Source organism: Scomber scombrus, chromosome 12 (assembly GCF_963691925.1).
Source record: "Scomber scombrus chromosome 12, fScoSco1.1, whole genome shotgun sequence".
Lineage (NCBI taxonomy): Eukaryota > Metazoa > Chordata > Actinopteri > Scombriformes > Scombridae > Scomber > Scomber scombrus.
In genome coordinates, this window is record NC_084981.1 from 13,433,918 (window position 1) to 13,453,016 (window position 19,099).

A 19,099-nucleotide genomic window follows, 5' to 3' on the forward strand; every position below is an offset into this window, starting at 1 on the left:
ACGGTGTAGGATTTGGATTATTATCACAACTTGTAAGCAAAAAATATGAGCATTATTTTTAGAATCACATCCATTTATTTAGTTTTATTATTACAAAAATCAATAAGACTTTTCCCTCAAAGACATCTTGACATTATTTCATTCTTTAAACTTGTTCCCTTTTTACAACACTGAACATTTCAATTTTGTAATCTTGATGTTTTAGCAGCAAAACTGATGTTGTAGTTTTTACAGTTATAAGCCCACTACCGAGAAAAACAATAGTAGAGCTGCAACGATTAGTTAATTGACAGAGTATTGATCGTCAACTATTTTGATAATGGAATCATTTTTTTAGTCTTTTTTAAACAAAAATCTACTGTTCCCAGCTTCTCAGATATGACTTGTCATACATGACTGTAAATTTAATATCTTTGAGTTTTGTTCTTTGACAAGTTATATGTCGAGTCTCCTTTGGCTCTGAAAAGGCATTTTTTTTACAATTAGCTAATATTTTATTGACAAAACGATTTATCAATAATGTAAAATAATAGTTAGCTGCGGCCCCCACTTATCTGCTGCTGTGCTGTCAGTCATTAATACAAGTGAAGACATTTGTTGTAATAACACAATACAAAAATTGATCTCAAATCATGAGATTTACATTTATGCACAAGGTCATAAACAAAAAGAAAATGATTTACTGCAAAGCTTTTACCAGTTCATCTTAAATCTGTAGCTGACAAAGCAGCAGACTTGAGTTAGCAAGCTAACTGGAGAATGGCAGGTTGTTTGAGAGACAGGACGTCCTCTCTGCTTCTTCGGTCACATCACGGTCAGGAGTAAAAGTCGGAACACCATCAACAAACTGTGAGGAGACAGTAAATCATAAAACGTTCATTAAACCAATAAATGTATCATTGCATGTTTAATCATTTCACAGGTTTGCAAATCTCTGAATTATATTCTGACCTGAGGCCCGACATAATGCCAGCCGGCATTAATTTTCCAGATTTCTTGTATCTCATTCCCATCACGACTGAAAGGACTCCAGAGGCAACTGAAGAAAAAAAAACAGCACCACATGTTTTAACAGGTTTATACAGGTTTTACAGGTTTGTACTGACATTAATTATCAAATGCTGCTCAGAACAAGATGAGTCATACTCACGCAATGAGACCTTGATGTCACTCGGGTCACGAGAGACGTTGAAGGCACCGTAAGCAGATAACCCACCAAAAACTAAACCAGCCATCAGAGACATCACACTACCTAGAAAAAGTCGGACACATAAAGATGATGATGATCAGGATGAATAGTTTGCTGACAAATTATTCAAGCGACTAAGGGGGAAACTTCTACCTTTTCTCTTGTATCCCATAAATCCTCCGAGGGCAAGTGCTGCCGCATAGCAGAACCCAATCCAGTCCACTGCCATCACAGAGCTGAAAGCAGAAACACAGCACAGATCAAGAGACACCAGAGAACAAACAACATAATGTGCATTCAAGATCACAAAACACAGTTTTGAGGTACTTTTTCTTTACTTAAATACTTCCATTTTAGGCTAACCCTAACCCTAACCGTAACCCTTTATACTCTGCAACATTTATTTGACATTTATAGTGACTAAAAATCCTCCTCAAATATATTAACAATATAATTCATATACACAATATATTCTGGTTTCTTTTTGTCTGGAAAACAGATTTGAAGATGCCATTTTAGGTTCTGGGAAACAGTGATCAACATTTTTCACCATTTTCCAACATTTTATAATCAGTTAAGTGGATAATCATCAGCAGATTCATTGATAATGAGAATAATCATTCTAAATCCTAAAAATACGATGTGTTAAATTAAACTGAAACTATGAAGTAGTTAAACGAGCTCTACTGGGGACATTAAGTAGATTTTGCTGATAATACATTTGTACTTTTGCTTAAGTTTGAGTTTGAATGCAGGGATTTTACTTGTAATGGATTATTTTTTATGTTGAGGTAATTCTGCTTTAACTAAAATATCTGAGAACTTTTTCCCACCCTCCTGTTCCCCAGTTCAGAGTTGGCACAGGGAACATTTAAAAGTAATCTATCTTGAGATTTGCTGTCATGATTATTTGCTTTAAACTCAATCATGTTTAATATTCCTGCAGTTTAGACAAGGCCATGTCAATGCCCTTTAAATGTCAGAAATGATCATCTAACCTTTCTCACAAGGATGAAAAAGAAGTAATAGTAAAGTAGAAGTAATGAAGTGATTGTCTAATGGCCTGTATGAACACGAGGGACGATTATCATAAGTAAAAACCTGTTTCACCGTTTACTTTGGCGCCTGTTTTAAACAGCCTTGAAAATTGTGAGCCCCTCCTACAGCCAGCAAGTGGAGACACATATTGTTGTAGTTTTTTTAAGCACTTTATTTGTAATATTTTTCAGGATCATAGAAAGCACTTCCTTAACCCAGTGTTTAAATGAGGGACGTTTTGCTGATTTCCACTGCATAAGAATGAGCCTCCGTGCCATCAGTGTTACAAACACTATGGCATTCCATTGTAAAGTAGTGAATTGCTCTTCTGAGGGTGTTGTCCCAAAGATAGCAATTACAGGATCAGGGCCCACATAAACCCCACGAATTTGTGATACAGCTTCAAAAATGTTTACCTTAAAACTATTCAGAGACTTGCACGACTAAAACATTTGACCCACTGTAGCTGGGTTATGGCAGCATCTCGGGCATTCAGGACTAATGCCAGGGTATATTCTGGCCAATTTCTCTTTTGAATAGTGTAATCGGTGCGTGACCTTATACAGAGTGATGTAGTATGTGAGAGTGCAACACCTAAATCCTCCACCCAAGCCAACCTAGTACTTTCCCATGACGGTGGATTGATGTCTTACAACGGTTGGTAAATCTTAGATACTCTCCTCTTACCACTAGGATCTAACTCCATTATAGTGTTCAACATATTCTCAGCTGGTAAGCGGGGAAATGGGAAGTATTTTTTGGCAAAACTGTGTACCTGCAGGTATCTGAAGAAATGGCTCCAAGAAATATTATGATCTTTCTGCAGTAAGTCAAATAAAGTGAATTTGCCATCTACAAATAGGTCGTTGAAGAATACTACGCCACATTTCAAAAGCAGTATCAATTTGGGATCATGGGGGAAACAGGTGGTTTCCTACCAGGGGGAGAAGAGTGATTGCCTGTTTGAGGTGAAAATGCTTCCTGAATTGCAACCATATTTTGAGGGAGTTTTTAATGACTGGTCACAAGTTGTGGAGACTAACATTAATGGGCAGGGGGCTACTTTGGATAGAAATCGGCGAAAGTAACGAATTAGATGTGAGTTCCATAGCAGCCCGCACTGGTCCCTGCTTGCTTTCATACACTGAGATCCAATCATTTAATTTAAAGATATTAGCTGCCCAGTAATAAAATAGGAAGTTGGGCAAACCCAGGAGTTACCCCAGATAAAGCTAGTAATGTGACTGTTCAATTGTTTAAACCATGTCTTAGTTAGCAGAATCGGGATCATCTGAAATAAATACAAAAAACGTGGTAGCACTGTCATCTTGATTGTGTTCACTCGCCTTGAAGTCGTTTTTTGACTCAGAACAGAGCTTAAGACACATTTAATATTTACATTAATAAAATAACAAATGAAAGAGCTGATTTATGATTATTTAAGTTATGAGTTGTTTATGAATAAATCAAAAAGTGTAAATTTAGTCTGTCTCCTTTCAACTAGCAAAGAAAACACATCATGTTTACTGAAGAGCCGCTAGATGTCGCTGTGAGCCCTTTAATGATTAAAATGTGAAGAAAAAGAGATCAAAACACACATATTAACGATAAGGATTTACTTCAGGTGTAGTACGAGTTATTATCTAGTTATTATTCTTACATACCTTCAATCAAAACAAGTACAAGAGGATAGCGAACAGCACCAATCTGCACTTCCCTGTTTTCTGCCCACAAACTGTGATACGCATGCGCCATGTAGCTGATGTGGTGTTCGCAGACCCTCGATAAAGTAGGAAAATAATAATTCAGACCATTAAAATGAATAGTTGTATAAATTTGAGGTGTTATTTCAGTTGTGAAAGAAATTCATGATAAAAATTTACATATATGCTATCACGGAAATTCATTTTTATAAGTTCCCTCTGTAAAGATGCAGCCTGATGGTCTACTTGGTGGATTGTTCAAGGGCAAACACAAGGCCTACCCAGTGTAAATGCAGTGTCAGCATTTCACAGCCAATTCAAAAGAATGAAAAAAACTCCTTATAATTGTAACTGTGGTTATAATAGACCAGTACTATAACACGTTATACATGATCCCACCCAAAGATCAATGTGCTATTTTGCCTTTTTGATTTCTGGCTTCACCCAAAAGAAGATTTAGTAATACGTTCTTGGGTGTAGTGAATAGTAAATAATTGTTCAATATTCACAGTCACTGATAAGTTATCAGTCCTGCAGATAAAAACTCTCACAAATAAAGGGTTAAATGGTTCACAGATGTAAATTTGTAGTAAATTATCTTGTGCTCAGAAGATAAAAAGATCATCTTTCTCTGTAGGAGATTGAGTTTATTTCCCTTTTATTTTTGTATTAACCCCTGGAACCAATTTCCAGTATTAAACTTAAACAATTTCAGTTTCGGTTCATTTTAAGATATTAAACTGAGCCTGTCTCTCTTGCAGCTCAAATCTTCAGACCCAAAAGATTGTATTTATGGCTGCAGTAAACAATTATTTCCATTATTGATTGACTTGGAACAATTCATTTTTGAGACAGAACTGTCATGATTAGAAAATATCACAATTTCCCACAGCCCAGGAAGAAACATTTAAATTGCTTGCTTTGACTTGTCAACAAACCCTGATATTCGATTTAAAATATGAAACAAAAGCAGCAAATCAACTAAAATTGTCTCAGCACTACTTCAAATTGCAGCTACTTTTAAATTGCAGGCCAGATGAAGAATTTTACAAACATAAAATATGAATTCAATATAAACTACAAGGAAACATGTGAAATTATGCCTAAGGCATCTACATCTACTTGATTTTCAATTTTCTTTAATAAGATTGAATGGAAAAAAATACAAATACTGAAGCTGTGGTGTGAATGTTTCACTTTGTGAACGTGACACTTTAAAATGTATATGCAAGATTTCAAAGGGCTTTGTGTGTTCAGTAAGGTAAGACAACAAAGAGAAAAAAATTTGACTCTCCCCAAAGAAAACCACTTTATTTCACTTTAATCCCCATTTCCATAATTTTACACATTATTATCATTTATTAATAGTCCTCAAAAAGTGTAAATCAATGCATTCTCAGAGCAAAATAAGCCACTATGAACTGTAGACAATGTGACCACATGCGGCAGAGAGCAGAGCGCCTCCATGCGGTCAACGGGTGGAATGAGCCACTGTGGTCCTCTGGTTGTGGGCTGAGGACCGAGGACCAACTCCTCCAAAGAGAAGGCACACATTTCCAGAAACAGTTGGCATTGAAATACTGTCTACAGAGAGTTTCCTGATGAGTTACAGTCTGATCTTGTCAGGATAAAAATGACTATAAAATAGCTGACAAGGTGTCATTTAAGAACAAGGAAGGAATATTCAAGTGAGGTATTGGAGCGACATGTAAAAACCATGAGATTTACTCTAACATCCACATGAGGAAAATATATCTCAGACTAACTCTACAGGAGGACGAGATGGCAAATATGTAAAGTGACTGGTGGAAAATGCAATGGTTTTCAATACAGTAAACAACGACGACAAACATACAGTGCATTTCACAACACAGTGACGTATATACAAATGGCTTTGAGTGCACAGGAACCTGCTATATACTGTTATCATGGCTTTTTCTAGGTAGATACTTTAATGTGGTCTGTAACATGGTATTCAAAGTAACAAATGCATATAAAAAGTTTCTGGAACTGTGAAGATCTCCAAACACTGATACAATTATAAAAATCAATTTATAATGTATTTAAGCCAAAAAGAAGAAGGAAAAGAAAAAAAAACACCAATAACAAAATAAACAACTACAACAGAAAATACATGAAGAGTTTTTGCTGTCATCGGGACTGTCATTGGGCATGTTAGAAAAGTATTGCTCAACTTCACACTTACTGTATCGGGGCAAACACACCATGTTTTGGCAATGATTGACAATTTAAAGGTTAAAGCCATATTTCACATTTTCAAATTCTTTCACATGCACTCGTCCATATGAGCCTCAGAGTTCAATGACAAAGACAATCGTATATATACACAGTACTTTTTAAGGATATTTAGGTAACACTTTAATAGTCCTTTAATTTTATACCAATTTCCTGGAAATTTTCTGATTGATTTGCAGGTAATTAACAGTTCATATTTAAGGCATTTTATAGAGATGGTGGTGCACTGTGGTACTTTCTTTTTTTTTTAAACAGAAAAAAGTGTTAAGTTGATAAGTGACCATTATATTATAAATTATATTTGGGTTCATACATTGCAAAATGTATTTTAGTGTGTTAAACAATTAGAGAACAATAAGCTATATTAAACAATAAGCACTTTTAGCCTACTGTATACTGCCAAATTACTTTCAGGAAATATATATAGTTTAATACAAAAAACAGCACACTCCTAAAAGTAGCTGCTGTGAAACTGTTGTCCTAAATGTCCTAAAATAAACTGTTAAATACCTGCTGATTGCTTACTAATTATGAAACTAATAAAGTGTAAAATAAAGTGTTACCAGTATTTAAATGCTAGCAGTTGGGTCTTCCAAAAATAAAAATAAAACATTTTATAGGCATAAAATACATTTTCTTTTATGGCTACATTCATTATCTATATAAAACAAAGTCATGTCTTAATATTCATGGTAAACAGTACAGCTGGTGTCGTGTTTATGAACCCCTACAGGAGACGGATGCTATCAGTTATGTTCTACTAATGTAAAACATCACTTTAAAAGGCTCTGCACACACATACAAGTGTTTCTGGGTATTCTGGCTCATCAGACGTCTTCTCAGGTTACTTGTGGGCGGGACTACGCTGAGAAATTACACCCGGATGTACCGACAAGAATGATTGAGAAGTGACAGGTGTAGCAAAGTTAGCAGGAAAGCAAGGGAGATGTCAATCAAGCACAGTTTGTACACACCCGCACAGTCCTGAGAGGAGGTCCAATGAGGCATAATAAATTACAACACAGGTGTATTTGTTTGTGTGTGTGTGCGCAGCGCCTTTAAATAAGCAAAGTGCATAATCCTTCTGATTTGGGACTTACTTGGCATAAACAGCAGACAACATTACAACCAACACCAATGAGTCAGTGCACTTCATAATTAACGACCCACAATAAACAGGCTTGTATCGTGCATCTTGTTGTAATCTTGTTTTCAGATTTCTCCGCACACTCCTATGCTAAAATATAAATGTTGTATAACAGCTTTAAATCTGGCCAATGTTTGATGGAAAAGTGAGCATGCAAAAATACAAATTTGGCAGATGAGCAGGGGGGCGGGGTTTGTAGCTATTTTTATCTTATGGTAGAGATGAAGGGATATTTCTGAGGAATCTAATACTTTTCAACAAATCCACTCTTTTTTCATCATTTCAGGGCTGCAGTTGCAAATAACGCGAGGGAACAATTAGCACAAAAACTTAACATTTCTCTGTATCGCTGTTCTGTTTTCAGCTCAAGGTCAACAGTGAGCCAGACATGTGGGAAAAATCTCTGATACTGTTCTGCATCTGGAACACAGCTTGTGATACGAAGCAGAAAAATGGCAACATCTCTCCATGTTTTGTCTTCTATGCGTCTCGTCGTGGCAGCCTCCACCCTGTTCGTTAAGAGGAAAAATTCACCCACAGCCATCCCAGAAGTGTCCCGTACACCCAGGTTCTCACATACAGTTTTCTGCCAGTCTCCGTCAACAGTAATGGCAGTGTCAGTCCCCCCAAGATCATCACTGACGGGAGGGTTTTTGAGAGGGGCAGTGGAGAATGTCTGGCCTCCCCGGGGAAACTGCATAGTTTGTCTGCATCGTCCGAATCGTAGAAATCCGTCAGCAGCCTTTGAAAAGACAGATAGCTCTTAGGGATTGTGCTGCATTTGCAAATGCACAAGGACTAAGAAAGAAACTGCAAGTCAAACGAAACATTAGAAAACAATTTACAAAAACTGCACACAAACCACATCAAGGCTTTCTGTGGCTTAGTGAGCCTCGTTAACACCGGGCTAAATAGATTGCTGATCTCTATTCTGAAGATATTTTATTTCACTTTAAAAAATGTCTAAGGCTGCAACTAACAATTATTTTCATTGTGGACTAATCTGCCAATTATTTCCTAGATTAGACAATTAATTGTTTGGTTTATGTAATGTTAAATAATAATGAAAACATTTCAATTTCAAGACAAACAGTACTAACAATACTAACATGTTAAGATATTCAATCAACTGTCATGTATGAAAAGGAAAAACATCAAATCTTCACATTTGAGAAGCTACAACCATCAAATGTTTGGCAGTTTTTACTTGATAAATGACAGAAACTATTAATTGATTATCAAAATGTTTGCTGATTAATATTCTGATGATGGAATCATTGATTAATTGACTAATCGTTGCAGCTTTTAACATGTCTGCAAGTCACAGTTTGTACCACTGACTGAAAAGTTAAACAGACTTCATCTTTTTTTTGCTTTTGACTTATGTACTTTTCTTCTCTCTTGTTATTTATATGATGTGTTTCAACATAAATCGTTCATAAACTGGTGCCGTGTGGAGGTAAAACATCAAAAACCTCACTGCACTTTACCTATTGATTGAAACACGCCACTTCAATGATGATTAATAGTTTCATCCACACACACACTTACCGGTCCTTGATTTCAAACCGCTCGTGCAACCACCTTCGGAAAAACACTGGCTCTGGAGGAATTTCCTTTATGTCCACACGTTCGAAGTGTATGTGGATTCGGGGACATTCTTTGCACAGGAATTCTGTCAAACACAAAAAAAATAAAGAGACTAAACAAAAACAGGAAGAGCCTTTCAGCAAAACCGCACGTAGAGTAAGCAATTAAAATCAACATGGGGTGATATTGATAGAGTGGGGCTGCTGTGACGCTGCGATGCCAAGGCCCCTTGATTCAATAAAGCACAGACCAGGAAGGCTCAGCAGCTTGTTGGCTACAATGGAGCACCACAGTTACATAACTGAGTCTCAAACTGGGGCAAACACAGAATGGGATTAAAGCAAAACTGAAAATGAAATTGGGTCAAAACCAAGTTAAGTTGGAGCCCAATTTAATATAAAAAATCCCCTAACTTATATTTGAATTTTCACTTGAATATTTTCCATTTTTCTAATGAGATGAAAAACCAAATCAGTTTCTACAGCATCAAATACATTTTCTTAAATTAAATCAGGTAAAATGTTTCCAGAGTCGAGTCTCAAGCCAAGTGAAAGTGTCAGAGCATGGAGCCAAGACAGAAACCAAAGTGTCTTAGAAGGTCAGATGTAAAATTGTAATCAAGTGTGAACGCTCAAGGCTACACGTGTATCCCCAGAGACCTTCAGTTCCTGTTTCCACAACATGCAATATTATCAGGAAACCTGGTGCTGTGGCCAAAAGAGGAAACTTGATCGAATTGAGCAGCGAAAGACTGCTTCACTGCACCTCCATCAGCTGCCGCACACATTTAAACTGACCTTCAACACAATGTGTGCCACTTTAATAAACACTTATAACTCAATGAAGAAAGGTTAATGAGAGGAGAGACACAAACAGGATTTATTTTTGCCAGATCACATCTGAAAAACAGCCGTTCTTAGAGGAAAGAAAACTACCTTCCTTCCTCACCCATGAAGGAGTTAAAGGCTTGTTTTTAGGTTGTTGAGCACCCTGGAACCATAAGATCCTTAAAGCATTTCATAAATCAAAGCTGAACTTCCTGAAGGAAAGCTGAGCCTCCACAGCAGGTCATGTGTTTTAGAGCAGAACAATAACCCCCACAACACCCGGGAAGAGATCAAGCAAAAAAAACAAAAACCTGATCTAAATGCCTGCAATAAACTGCAGAAAAGCATCTGAGAGAAGGAATTCAGACAGTTATTTGATAGTAACCAACTTGTGATCTGAAGTATTTAATTCTCAACACAAGTATGCCTTTTAATTAAGCCTTCAATTTATTTAGTTTTTTTTTTTTTATGTAATGAATCAGTGATAAAGTCTGTTTTACACTGACACAGAAATATGTATCATGGTTAAAGAAACTCTAATTGAGCATATTTCCACCCTCATGTCTTGAATAAAAGTGAAACTTTGTGCAGATATTTAAATTTAAATAATACGAGGACATCCACATTCTGAGAAAATGGTGTAAATCAGATAATTTATACCAAATTACATATTATACCAAGGCCATTTAAGCTGAATGCAGATGGTTTCATTATGTTTAGAATTGATTTCCAGACCAGACACTTTTCTTTAATAAAACAGAGTTGTGTTTCCCCCCAATTTTCCAGTTTTGTAGGCTTAAACTGGCATCAATGTTTAACATGATTACTTTCCATCAAGAGAAGGTCACAGGTCACACATTCATGTTTTTGGATAATGTGAGAACATTTTATTTTTAAAAAGGTATAACGCTTTGCCCTGGTTTATTACACATACCTGTACAATTTTGTTTAAAAAAAAAAAAAAAAAAAACAGTTAACCCTGCAGAGTTGAATCACAGAGCGGATTTTAATTATACACGTAGCTCGAGGTTGTGTGAATGACATTACAATACTGAATCTGGATTTTCAAACACCTGCCTTGGATGTGAAAAAAATCAAACATGTTTAAAGTTGAGCTGCAGGCATCTACTCAGAAGTTACAGCTGTTAGTTTTTAAACTGAGTGGCAGTCCCTATTAAGAAAGATTGATTATTGGTTCATTCCTATCAATAATGTAATTTATCATATATATATATATATATATATATATATATATATATATATAGGAACAGATCATGTGGAAGACATGGTGCTTTAGAACAGTTAATTTATTAATCTATTAGTTGATCAACAGATTATTTAGTAACAATTTTTATAATCAATCATTTTTCAAGCAAAAATTCCCCAAATGTGACACTTTGCTGTCTGTTTTTGTCATATATGACAGTGAATAGGGTTTTGGACCGTTAAACAAGACTAAGCAAGCAAACTGAAGACTTCACTTTGACCTCTGAGAAATTTTTTGTGCAGTTTTTTCACTATTTTAACAAAAGCTTCATAAACTAAACCATTTATCAAAACAATCTCTGAGGCACCTGCACTGTAACCTTTTTTAGAAGGTTGCACCTTCTTTTAACACTCTAATATTCTGTTAAAAAAGTGACAAATTTATATAAATATAACAATATTTATTGGAATTTGAAATGTCTTGCTCAAATACCTTGAACTCTGACATGATTACGGACAGTGCAAATCTTGAATAATGGAAGGAACTTGCATCCATATTTCCTATTATGTATACATAATTAAATGATGAATATAAAAACACACTTTTTTATCCCTGCAAACTGACATAAATGCTAATTTGAGTGTTTAAATACATGTAAGTGCCAAACATGAGGTCATGTGATACGTGCTACAATACAAATACTGTAACACACATCACAGTATAATAAGTTGAAATGATTTCACTGTGCGTACCGATATAAAATTTGCCAGATGGGAAACGGAAAGAACATCAATAATGAACAAATAAAAAAATGTAGCTGCAGTGTGAACAAAGCCACGAGTCATTTCCATCTCCTTGTGAAATTACTAGAGTCACCTTCACCCCATGAAACCAGGAAGTGCGTGATGAGAGGAATGCTTTTCTATTCTCCCCGTTGTGTTTGCTCAAATCACATCGATGTTTATTCCTGACAGAAACGGGATGTTTTTTTAAAACATTCAAACAGCACTCATCCAACAACTGGGAACACAGATGAATGAAAAACACCAAAACAAGGAGTCACGCTGTTTACAGGAAGTAAAGGTAATGTTTGCTATGTGATTACTCACTGAGGGAGTGTACACAATGTTGCAGAATTGATAATACAAGAGCGGTGTGGACATGCTGATTAACAGAGGTGGACTGTGGTCGCTATCAGCTGACAACAACTGCATTTATAGCTGGTGTTAATATTCTATTTCTATCTCTGTGAACAAGTTTTCATTTCATTCATTCACTCTAATCAAGTTTAATTTTTTCACCTAGCTGATTCCTGTAGATGCTGTCTAACTCCAAATGAATTTTAGCAACATAAATATTGATGTTTTTTACCCACTCAGATAAGTTAACCAGAGACACGTAAACTGCAAGACCAGGTGTAATGGAGTCATTCTGATTTTCTGTCATTTATATACTGTTATGACAGGGTTAGGGTTAGGGTAACATGGTCAAGTTCCAAAACTTGAGGTTAACTTATGTAGAAATGCTCCCTGTAAGTCAAAAGCCAGGACTTCAGCCTGCCCTGAAGGCTTCGTTTGCAAAAAAAGTGTTCCGTTACAATCAAACCGAACTCGTCTTGTTGGACATACCCATAAATGGTTGTCTGTTCCGTAGCCTCAGTTGCTAAGGCTGCTGGTAACGTTTTTCATGTGTTTTTTGCATTGTCCACATACATATTTCGACTCAAATATGTATGGATGTATTTGTGAAGTTGACATTTTGAGTAAAGAATGAGAAAAAGCAGTGAAATACTATCTTTAATCACTGGAAGTTGGCTGAGGGACAGCTACTAAGAGCTGGCCAATCAAAATGGGGGCATAGAAGACATACAAGCTAAAAACGTCCTTTTTCAGAAAGAGGCTGAACTGATTGGCTGCATAAAGAACCACTATAAGATAAATATTCAACTGTAAAACATGCAAAGATATTCCTGTCTAACCCTGCTAACCTGGCATCGATGGCGCTGGTCTTCTTTGGCCCTTGGCAGTCAGCGTTCCCTCATAGGCTACTGTGACGTCATACACAGCATTCAGGTGGTCTCTCATGGACTCGATGGCTATATGAGAGGCTTTCATTCTGGGTGTCAGGGTGTGCTTCAGAATAGCCAGCCCTATAGAGAGGATGTAACAAAAGAAGTGCATTTATTAATAGTGACTGAAATTTGTCATATTAGCCGAAGCAATAGATGTGTTTTAAGCTATATTGGGCCGTCATGGTGGCCTAATGCTGGCCATGTACTCACACTTACTATTTATTTAACTTAAAAGTATTATTGCCTCAAAAATACTTTATATAAACCAATGATACATGATTAAAAATGTCAGGTATTCTATGTGAATGCTTGTGTTTGGGTTAGTTACTGCACAGTGGGTGTGTTTGTGTCGCTGTGGCACCCTCCTCTGCTCACTAATACCTCACTAATAGCAGATAATGTCATGTGCACATGTCAGCTCTCCACAGCGATTTATTTGGATTAATGGGGGAAGGTAATATTCGGTGCTGCGGTTCAGAGATAGGCTTAATCTCTAGCCGACCTGAACGTCACAACACACAATAGCATCACAATAACCATGTTGATGCAACAAAGGTAGTTAGCTGTAAAATCTCATGGCCGTATCGAAAAGCATTGCAATTAAATACAAGCACTGAGTAAATGTGTTTATTTCAATTAAGCAGAATAAAATACACAAAGAGATTGTTTCAAAATAATTATGGCTGTCGAGAACTGAATTCTCTCTTATAAAAAGGAAACACCAAATTAATTTATTCCTCAAAATTTTGAGCTACACCAGATGGAATATTGAATAACCAGTTTTAAATGGAAGCCGGCCAGTTCTTGGCACCGCACCAGTAATCCAAAGATGACAGAAACTACTGTGGCAGATTTTATGGTTTTAAAGCTCCACTAATTAATACTTCAACAAAAGATATAAACAAAAATGTCCAAATGTTATAACTGCGGTGCCAAAAATGTTTACTTTCATGCATCCTTGAAAAAAAAAAAAAAAAGCCTTTCATTTAATACAATTTGCACTCATTATACGTATATATAGTAATGAACTTTATAAATAATTAATCCAATAATGCAGGATTTAAACTAGAAACTTCACTTTGCAAACACTAATTAATTACTAACAAATTAACACTAATGGAACACATTCTTGCAGTGTGCTCATTGGTCAAACAGAGACTCAGATGAGCGATCACAAGTCACACATCAAAACTTAGTCAGCTGTTTTTGTTTTATTGACTGAGCGGGATGTCTGTGTGTGTATGTGTGTGTGTGTGTGTGTGTGTGAATTAGTATGCAGCAGTACAGCAGTAAATGGCTGCTGTCATGCCGGTACCTTCTTTAGTGGCAAAAGCCTGACTGTCAGCGATAACATTCTTGAGCTCTGGATTATACCGAGTTCCTTCTGGGAAGATGACAAGGTACATCTGTGGGAAGAAAAACATATGAAATGAAAACCTTTTAACTTTTGGTTCTTATTGCATGGGCCAAAGTACAATTTCTAACATTTACAGGATTTGTTGGGCAAGAAACGTGGAAATCAAACATCATGTTGCGCTCAGAGCGATTTCATCACCTCGTTCTTTTAAATCAGTTTGACTTGCAGCTGAATTGAAAACTCTGTAATGACATAGACCTAACCTGCTCCTCAGGTCTTGGGTTGGATCTCGTCCCCCCTGCCCCCAATTTATGATGCCATATTAGTCAAAAATGATTGTCACCATGTTGTTCTATATTATGATGGTCTATGATTATCTAAGGAGGTTGTACCCTTCTGAAAATGTACTGCAGCACATGTATTGTGGTAGCATGTATTTTGGAGTCATTATTTTCATATTGTGCAAAATATTTAATGCATAAAAGCTTTTTTCAATTACTCTGATAAGGAACTCCGCACATTTACAAATGATAAAACAACACAACAGATCATAGACTTTGAATTACAGCATTTACGTGAGTTTTATTTTAACTATTTTAGAGTTGATATGAATTTTCCATGAAAACACCTGATTTCTGTGACCAAAAACAAGAATAATTGAGCTTTTTGTCCTTTTACAATATGAGAGCAGAGAGTTAACCAAAAAGAAAAACAATAACCTGAAAGATGATGTAAAGCTCTGTAAAAGCCATTGGGAACTGTAGAGTCAGATGAACATTTTCTTGGGTTTATCATTTCGAGAGACTCCTTTTTTATTATACATTTGATCCAATATTACTGCAGAGCTTTCCTAGTGTAGTTTCAGGTCTCCAGGGCCACTTCTGTCTAATACACAGGCACATGTGTGCACATGCACGCAAATGCACTGCGAACAACACTAATCTCCTACAGTTTAATCCAAAAAAGTGATTAAAACAAGCCCTTCCACACAATACCACACACTGCAACGGGACCTTCCTGATCCAATGTCAGATTATCTATTTCATGTCTTTGGTGCTCCCATCATCAGATATTCGGTTAATGCAAAATATTCCATGTGAGAAACCATTTATATTAACATACTAATTACAATAAGTTACCAAGTAATTTTTTGAGGGCAGATGTTGGCAGACCTCAGCATAACAAAAAAATCTAATCTAATGATTCATATTAATGGAACCAACCACATTTACACAAACTGGGAAAGTGATGATTTTTAATTCAGAAAGACACAATTATTTGTATTTATAAATGTGGATATATAAGATATAAGATATGTATGACTCAAGATACTAGAAACAAATAAGGCTGTTAGCGATGCTTATACCTATCAAGTGGACTGTTTCAGCCTAAATTGTTTGCACTGTTTGATGGCAGCTATTTAAGGATATATGCAACAGTATACTTTGACAGTAAAGTGGTCAAAAAATAGTTTTTTCATCCTTGTTTGGGTTCAACTATTCGATATTACTGCTGCTCTTTTGTGTGACTGAAGTCACACTTCCTGTGAGGTAGGTTAAGATAAAGCAGAAGTAATGTTTAGCGCAAGCTTCATAATGAAACTACAGTTGAGGTTAAAAATATCATGGTTTTAATTTAAATCCTTCTTGTCTTATGTATTCATTTCAAATATTACTGTGGGTAAAGATATGACAGAGAAAATATGAATGTAGCGAAGTGGCTCACATAAAACATTAATAAAGCAGACTTACTGGTGCTCCTGCCCGAGTTTGAGAACAGAGCTTCTTCTTCATGCTCTTTTCATTAAACTTTGCACTTCGTTTCACGTAGATTCCTCCATGCTAAAAGAAAAAAAAAATCATCTAATAAGAATAGTGGTAAGGAATGGGATTTCAGTGAAAGTCACATCTTTACATCTGTAATTTACAGAATGACATCCAAATACTCACACAGCTGCATTACCTGAGAAAAATACCATCCGTAAAGCGGGAGCCACTTCAGTCCATCTTTAAGGACATATCTGACGTGACCAAGTGCGCTCTGCCTGATGGCCAGCATGTCAGCAATTATCCAGTCAGCTATGTGAACATCATCAGTAGAGATTAGATTTTTACTTTAAACTGTGCTCCAGACAAGACTACATTTAATAAGGAGGCAAATGCAAAAGTAATACCTGTACATTGATGGTTGGACAGGTAGATCACATTCTCTTTGTTCTTTGGTATATCTCCATGTATAATAATCTACAGGAGGAACAAGAGCAGATTAAAAGGCATTACAGATCCCAGTAAGACATTAGATGGACTGGACTGTCATTAATTTGCAGAATAATTCTACAATGAAACCACAAAGTTTGTATTCAGTTCAGTTCAGACTGATTCTGCCCACATTTACACAACATAAACCTGCAAACTGCAGCTTTTCAATAAACCCAAGAGGATTTATTGAAAAAAGGTCCTTTCTAATCTAATGATGTGTTTTTTGCCACATAATATCACACACTAGGGTTAGCCACCCTAATGTACAACAGGTGTGTCAACATATGTGTAAAAGAATGCAGACTTTCCCACCAAGCATCTGGTTCATCAAGATCTTGTTAATCAGTCTCAGTGTTTGGCTAAAGGACAAGTCTGTTTCTAAACAACAGGCAGGTGCCCATATGAACACTAAAGAGGTTTTCCTCACTGTAATCATTCCTCCTGTTCATACTGACTATCAAAAGATCCCCTTTAAATGTTCAGTGTAAGTGATGGAGGCCAAAATCAAAAGTGCGTCCACAAACTTTGTGCAAAAAGTTGATCTGATGCTTATATGAGACTTCAGCAGACTGAGTTAGTCATAAGTCAAAGCCTCGTATTAGGGTCAGATAAACTATTAAACACATTTTTGCACAAAAAGAGGCTTGTGGATTTTGGCCCACATACTTACATTGTAAGAACGTTACGAAGGGATATTCTTACGTTCAGTATGAACAGGAGGAATGATTACAGCAAGAAAAACGTTCATGTTCATTTTGGCACCTGACTATGGTTTTAAGACGGACTTAAAACATTGTGAACCCATCTTTTAAGATTTTTAACAAATCAAAACCTGTAAAAATGCACTGACCTGCCTGCATGGGTTGTGCCTGTCATTTTAAATGTTCATAGCCTGAAAGCCACTGACACAGGGTCACTTATACATGTCATTTATTTCTATTATTAGACAAGATATTGGTGAGTTAAAAATAAGCAGTCTCACAGACGGTGACCTCTCCATCAACAGATCAGACATGCTGTGGAGGATCTCTCACCTCCACTCCTGTGTAGTTCTCGAAGAAGAAGAGGACCATGCTCTGGTAGATGCAGTACAGCCGGTCGTCCAGCTTGTGATACACTTTGGTAGGTAGGACAGTTGAGAATAAGCGCCAGACCCCCCATGACAGCAGGTAAGCTGGAGCTGTCCCCAGCATGATGGTAGCTGGAAACCAGTACCGCAGCGAGTAAGTGTGCACGACCAGAGAGAGCAGCATTTTTACCACCTCTGACCTCTCTTAAAGTGGCACAAATCCCTGAGGTGGACAGCTGGACTGCACAGAACTGCCCTCTTATCTATCCCACAGCACACCTGGCCTATTTAAAGCACACCTGCACTCACAAGTCAGCATAAGAAAGTAAGACAGCTGCAGGAGGAGAGTGAGGAGCTAGTTGGCTAAAGCTAATTTTAACCTTGTGTGCAAAACGCAGCCAGCCGATTCGACTTAAGCTCTAGCATGCATTCATACAACCACACAAAAAAGCGAAATTAACTGCAGCTATCTGATAATATCCTGGTACAGCAAACTAGCACACGACCTCAAGTTTAGAGAAAGCGCTAGCCTACTATTAAACCGGAAAGAAAGTCTAAAATAAAACGCTACATTTGAATAAAGACACCCCTCCTCTATTGTAGGTGAATTATCAATCTAGGCTAAACACTAGCTGAGGTTTTATAAGGCAAAATATGTTGAGTATCCTTTCCTAGTTGTTCCTCTTTATCCAGCTAGCTGCTCACAAACTAGCTTCTTGCAGCAAATGTCACACACGCCTTCCTACGTCATGACGCGCAGTAATATCGACGAAGCCGATTGGCCGAGTGACGTAATAGAGGACAACCTATCAGCATTAGTTATTTGATTAAAGGACCGTACCGTAAATTATTATATAAAATATTATATACTGTCATTTTTTACATCTTAAAACACAAAAAATACATTATTTAACACTAAAAGAGAGTATTTAGTATGTTTTTATCTGAAAAAGCATGTAGTTGAACATTTAGATTAGTAAAATGTACAGAAATTAACAGTTTAATGAACAAAATAACAACAAATAATCTGAATATTTTCTACTGGGTTGCTAATGAGGGGGTAATCCATACCTGAGTATTTCTTAAATCCCGATTTTGGCCTTTTTTGCATATCTGTTACAGTGTTGTTTCCTTTTACATACTGGGGTGTATTTTCCCTTATTTCTATGAAGCTATTGGTTATTCTATGTTTAGTTTCATTAAAAAACAAATTTGCAAATATTTAAATGTCACATGCTTTGGAAAATGGTGAGCTGTCAGTACATCAGAATAAATTATTTTAAAGTCACCCTCTACTCAAAAGTATGTTTTTCCTCTTGTTCTGTCATTCGGATGTTTGAGCTTCACAATACAGAGTGATGTATGTGCAGAGTTTGACACTCGAAGG

The 19,099-nt window shown here is 36.5% G+C and overlaps 2 protein-coding genes across 2 annotated transcripts; both read right to left on the reverse strand.

The window, feature by feature from the left end:
- Positions 1-62: 62 nt before the first annotated feature.
- On the reverse strand, positions 63-3,967 carry tmem14a (transmembrane protein 14A). The gene is made up of 5 exons (XM_062430271.1): positions 3,892-3,967; positions 1,343-1,425; positions 1,151-1,252; positions 952-1,039; positions 63-847 (listed from the first exon to the last, which is right to left on the reverse strand). The coding sequence occupies exons 2-5, from the start codon at positions 1,416-1,418 to the stop codon at positions 805-807; spliced, it is 309 nt and encodes a 102-aa protein (XP_062286255.1). The 5' UTR covers positions 1,419-1,425; positions 3,892-3,967; the 3' UTR covers positions 63-804.
- A 1,255-nt stretch (positions 3,968-5,222) lies between these two features.
- Positions 5,223-18,415, reverse strand: agpat5 (1-acylglycerol-3-phosphate O-acyltransferase 5 (lysophosphatidic acid acyltransferase, epsilon)). The gene is made up of 8 exons (XM_062429850.1): positions 17,678-18,415; positions 16,559-16,628; positions 16,348-16,463; positions 16,137-16,226; positions 14,344-14,434; positions 12,945-13,106; positions 8,885-9,008; positions 5,223-8,075 (listed from the first exon to the last, which is right to left on the reverse strand). The coding sequence occupies exons 1-8, from the start codon at positions 17,894-17,896 to the stop codon at positions 7,850-7,852; spliced, it is 1,098 nt and encodes a 365-aa protein (XP_062285834.1). The 5' UTR covers positions 17,897-18,415; the 3' UTR covers positions 5,223-7,849.
- Between the last annotated feature and the right edge of the window lie 684 nt (positions 18,416-19,099).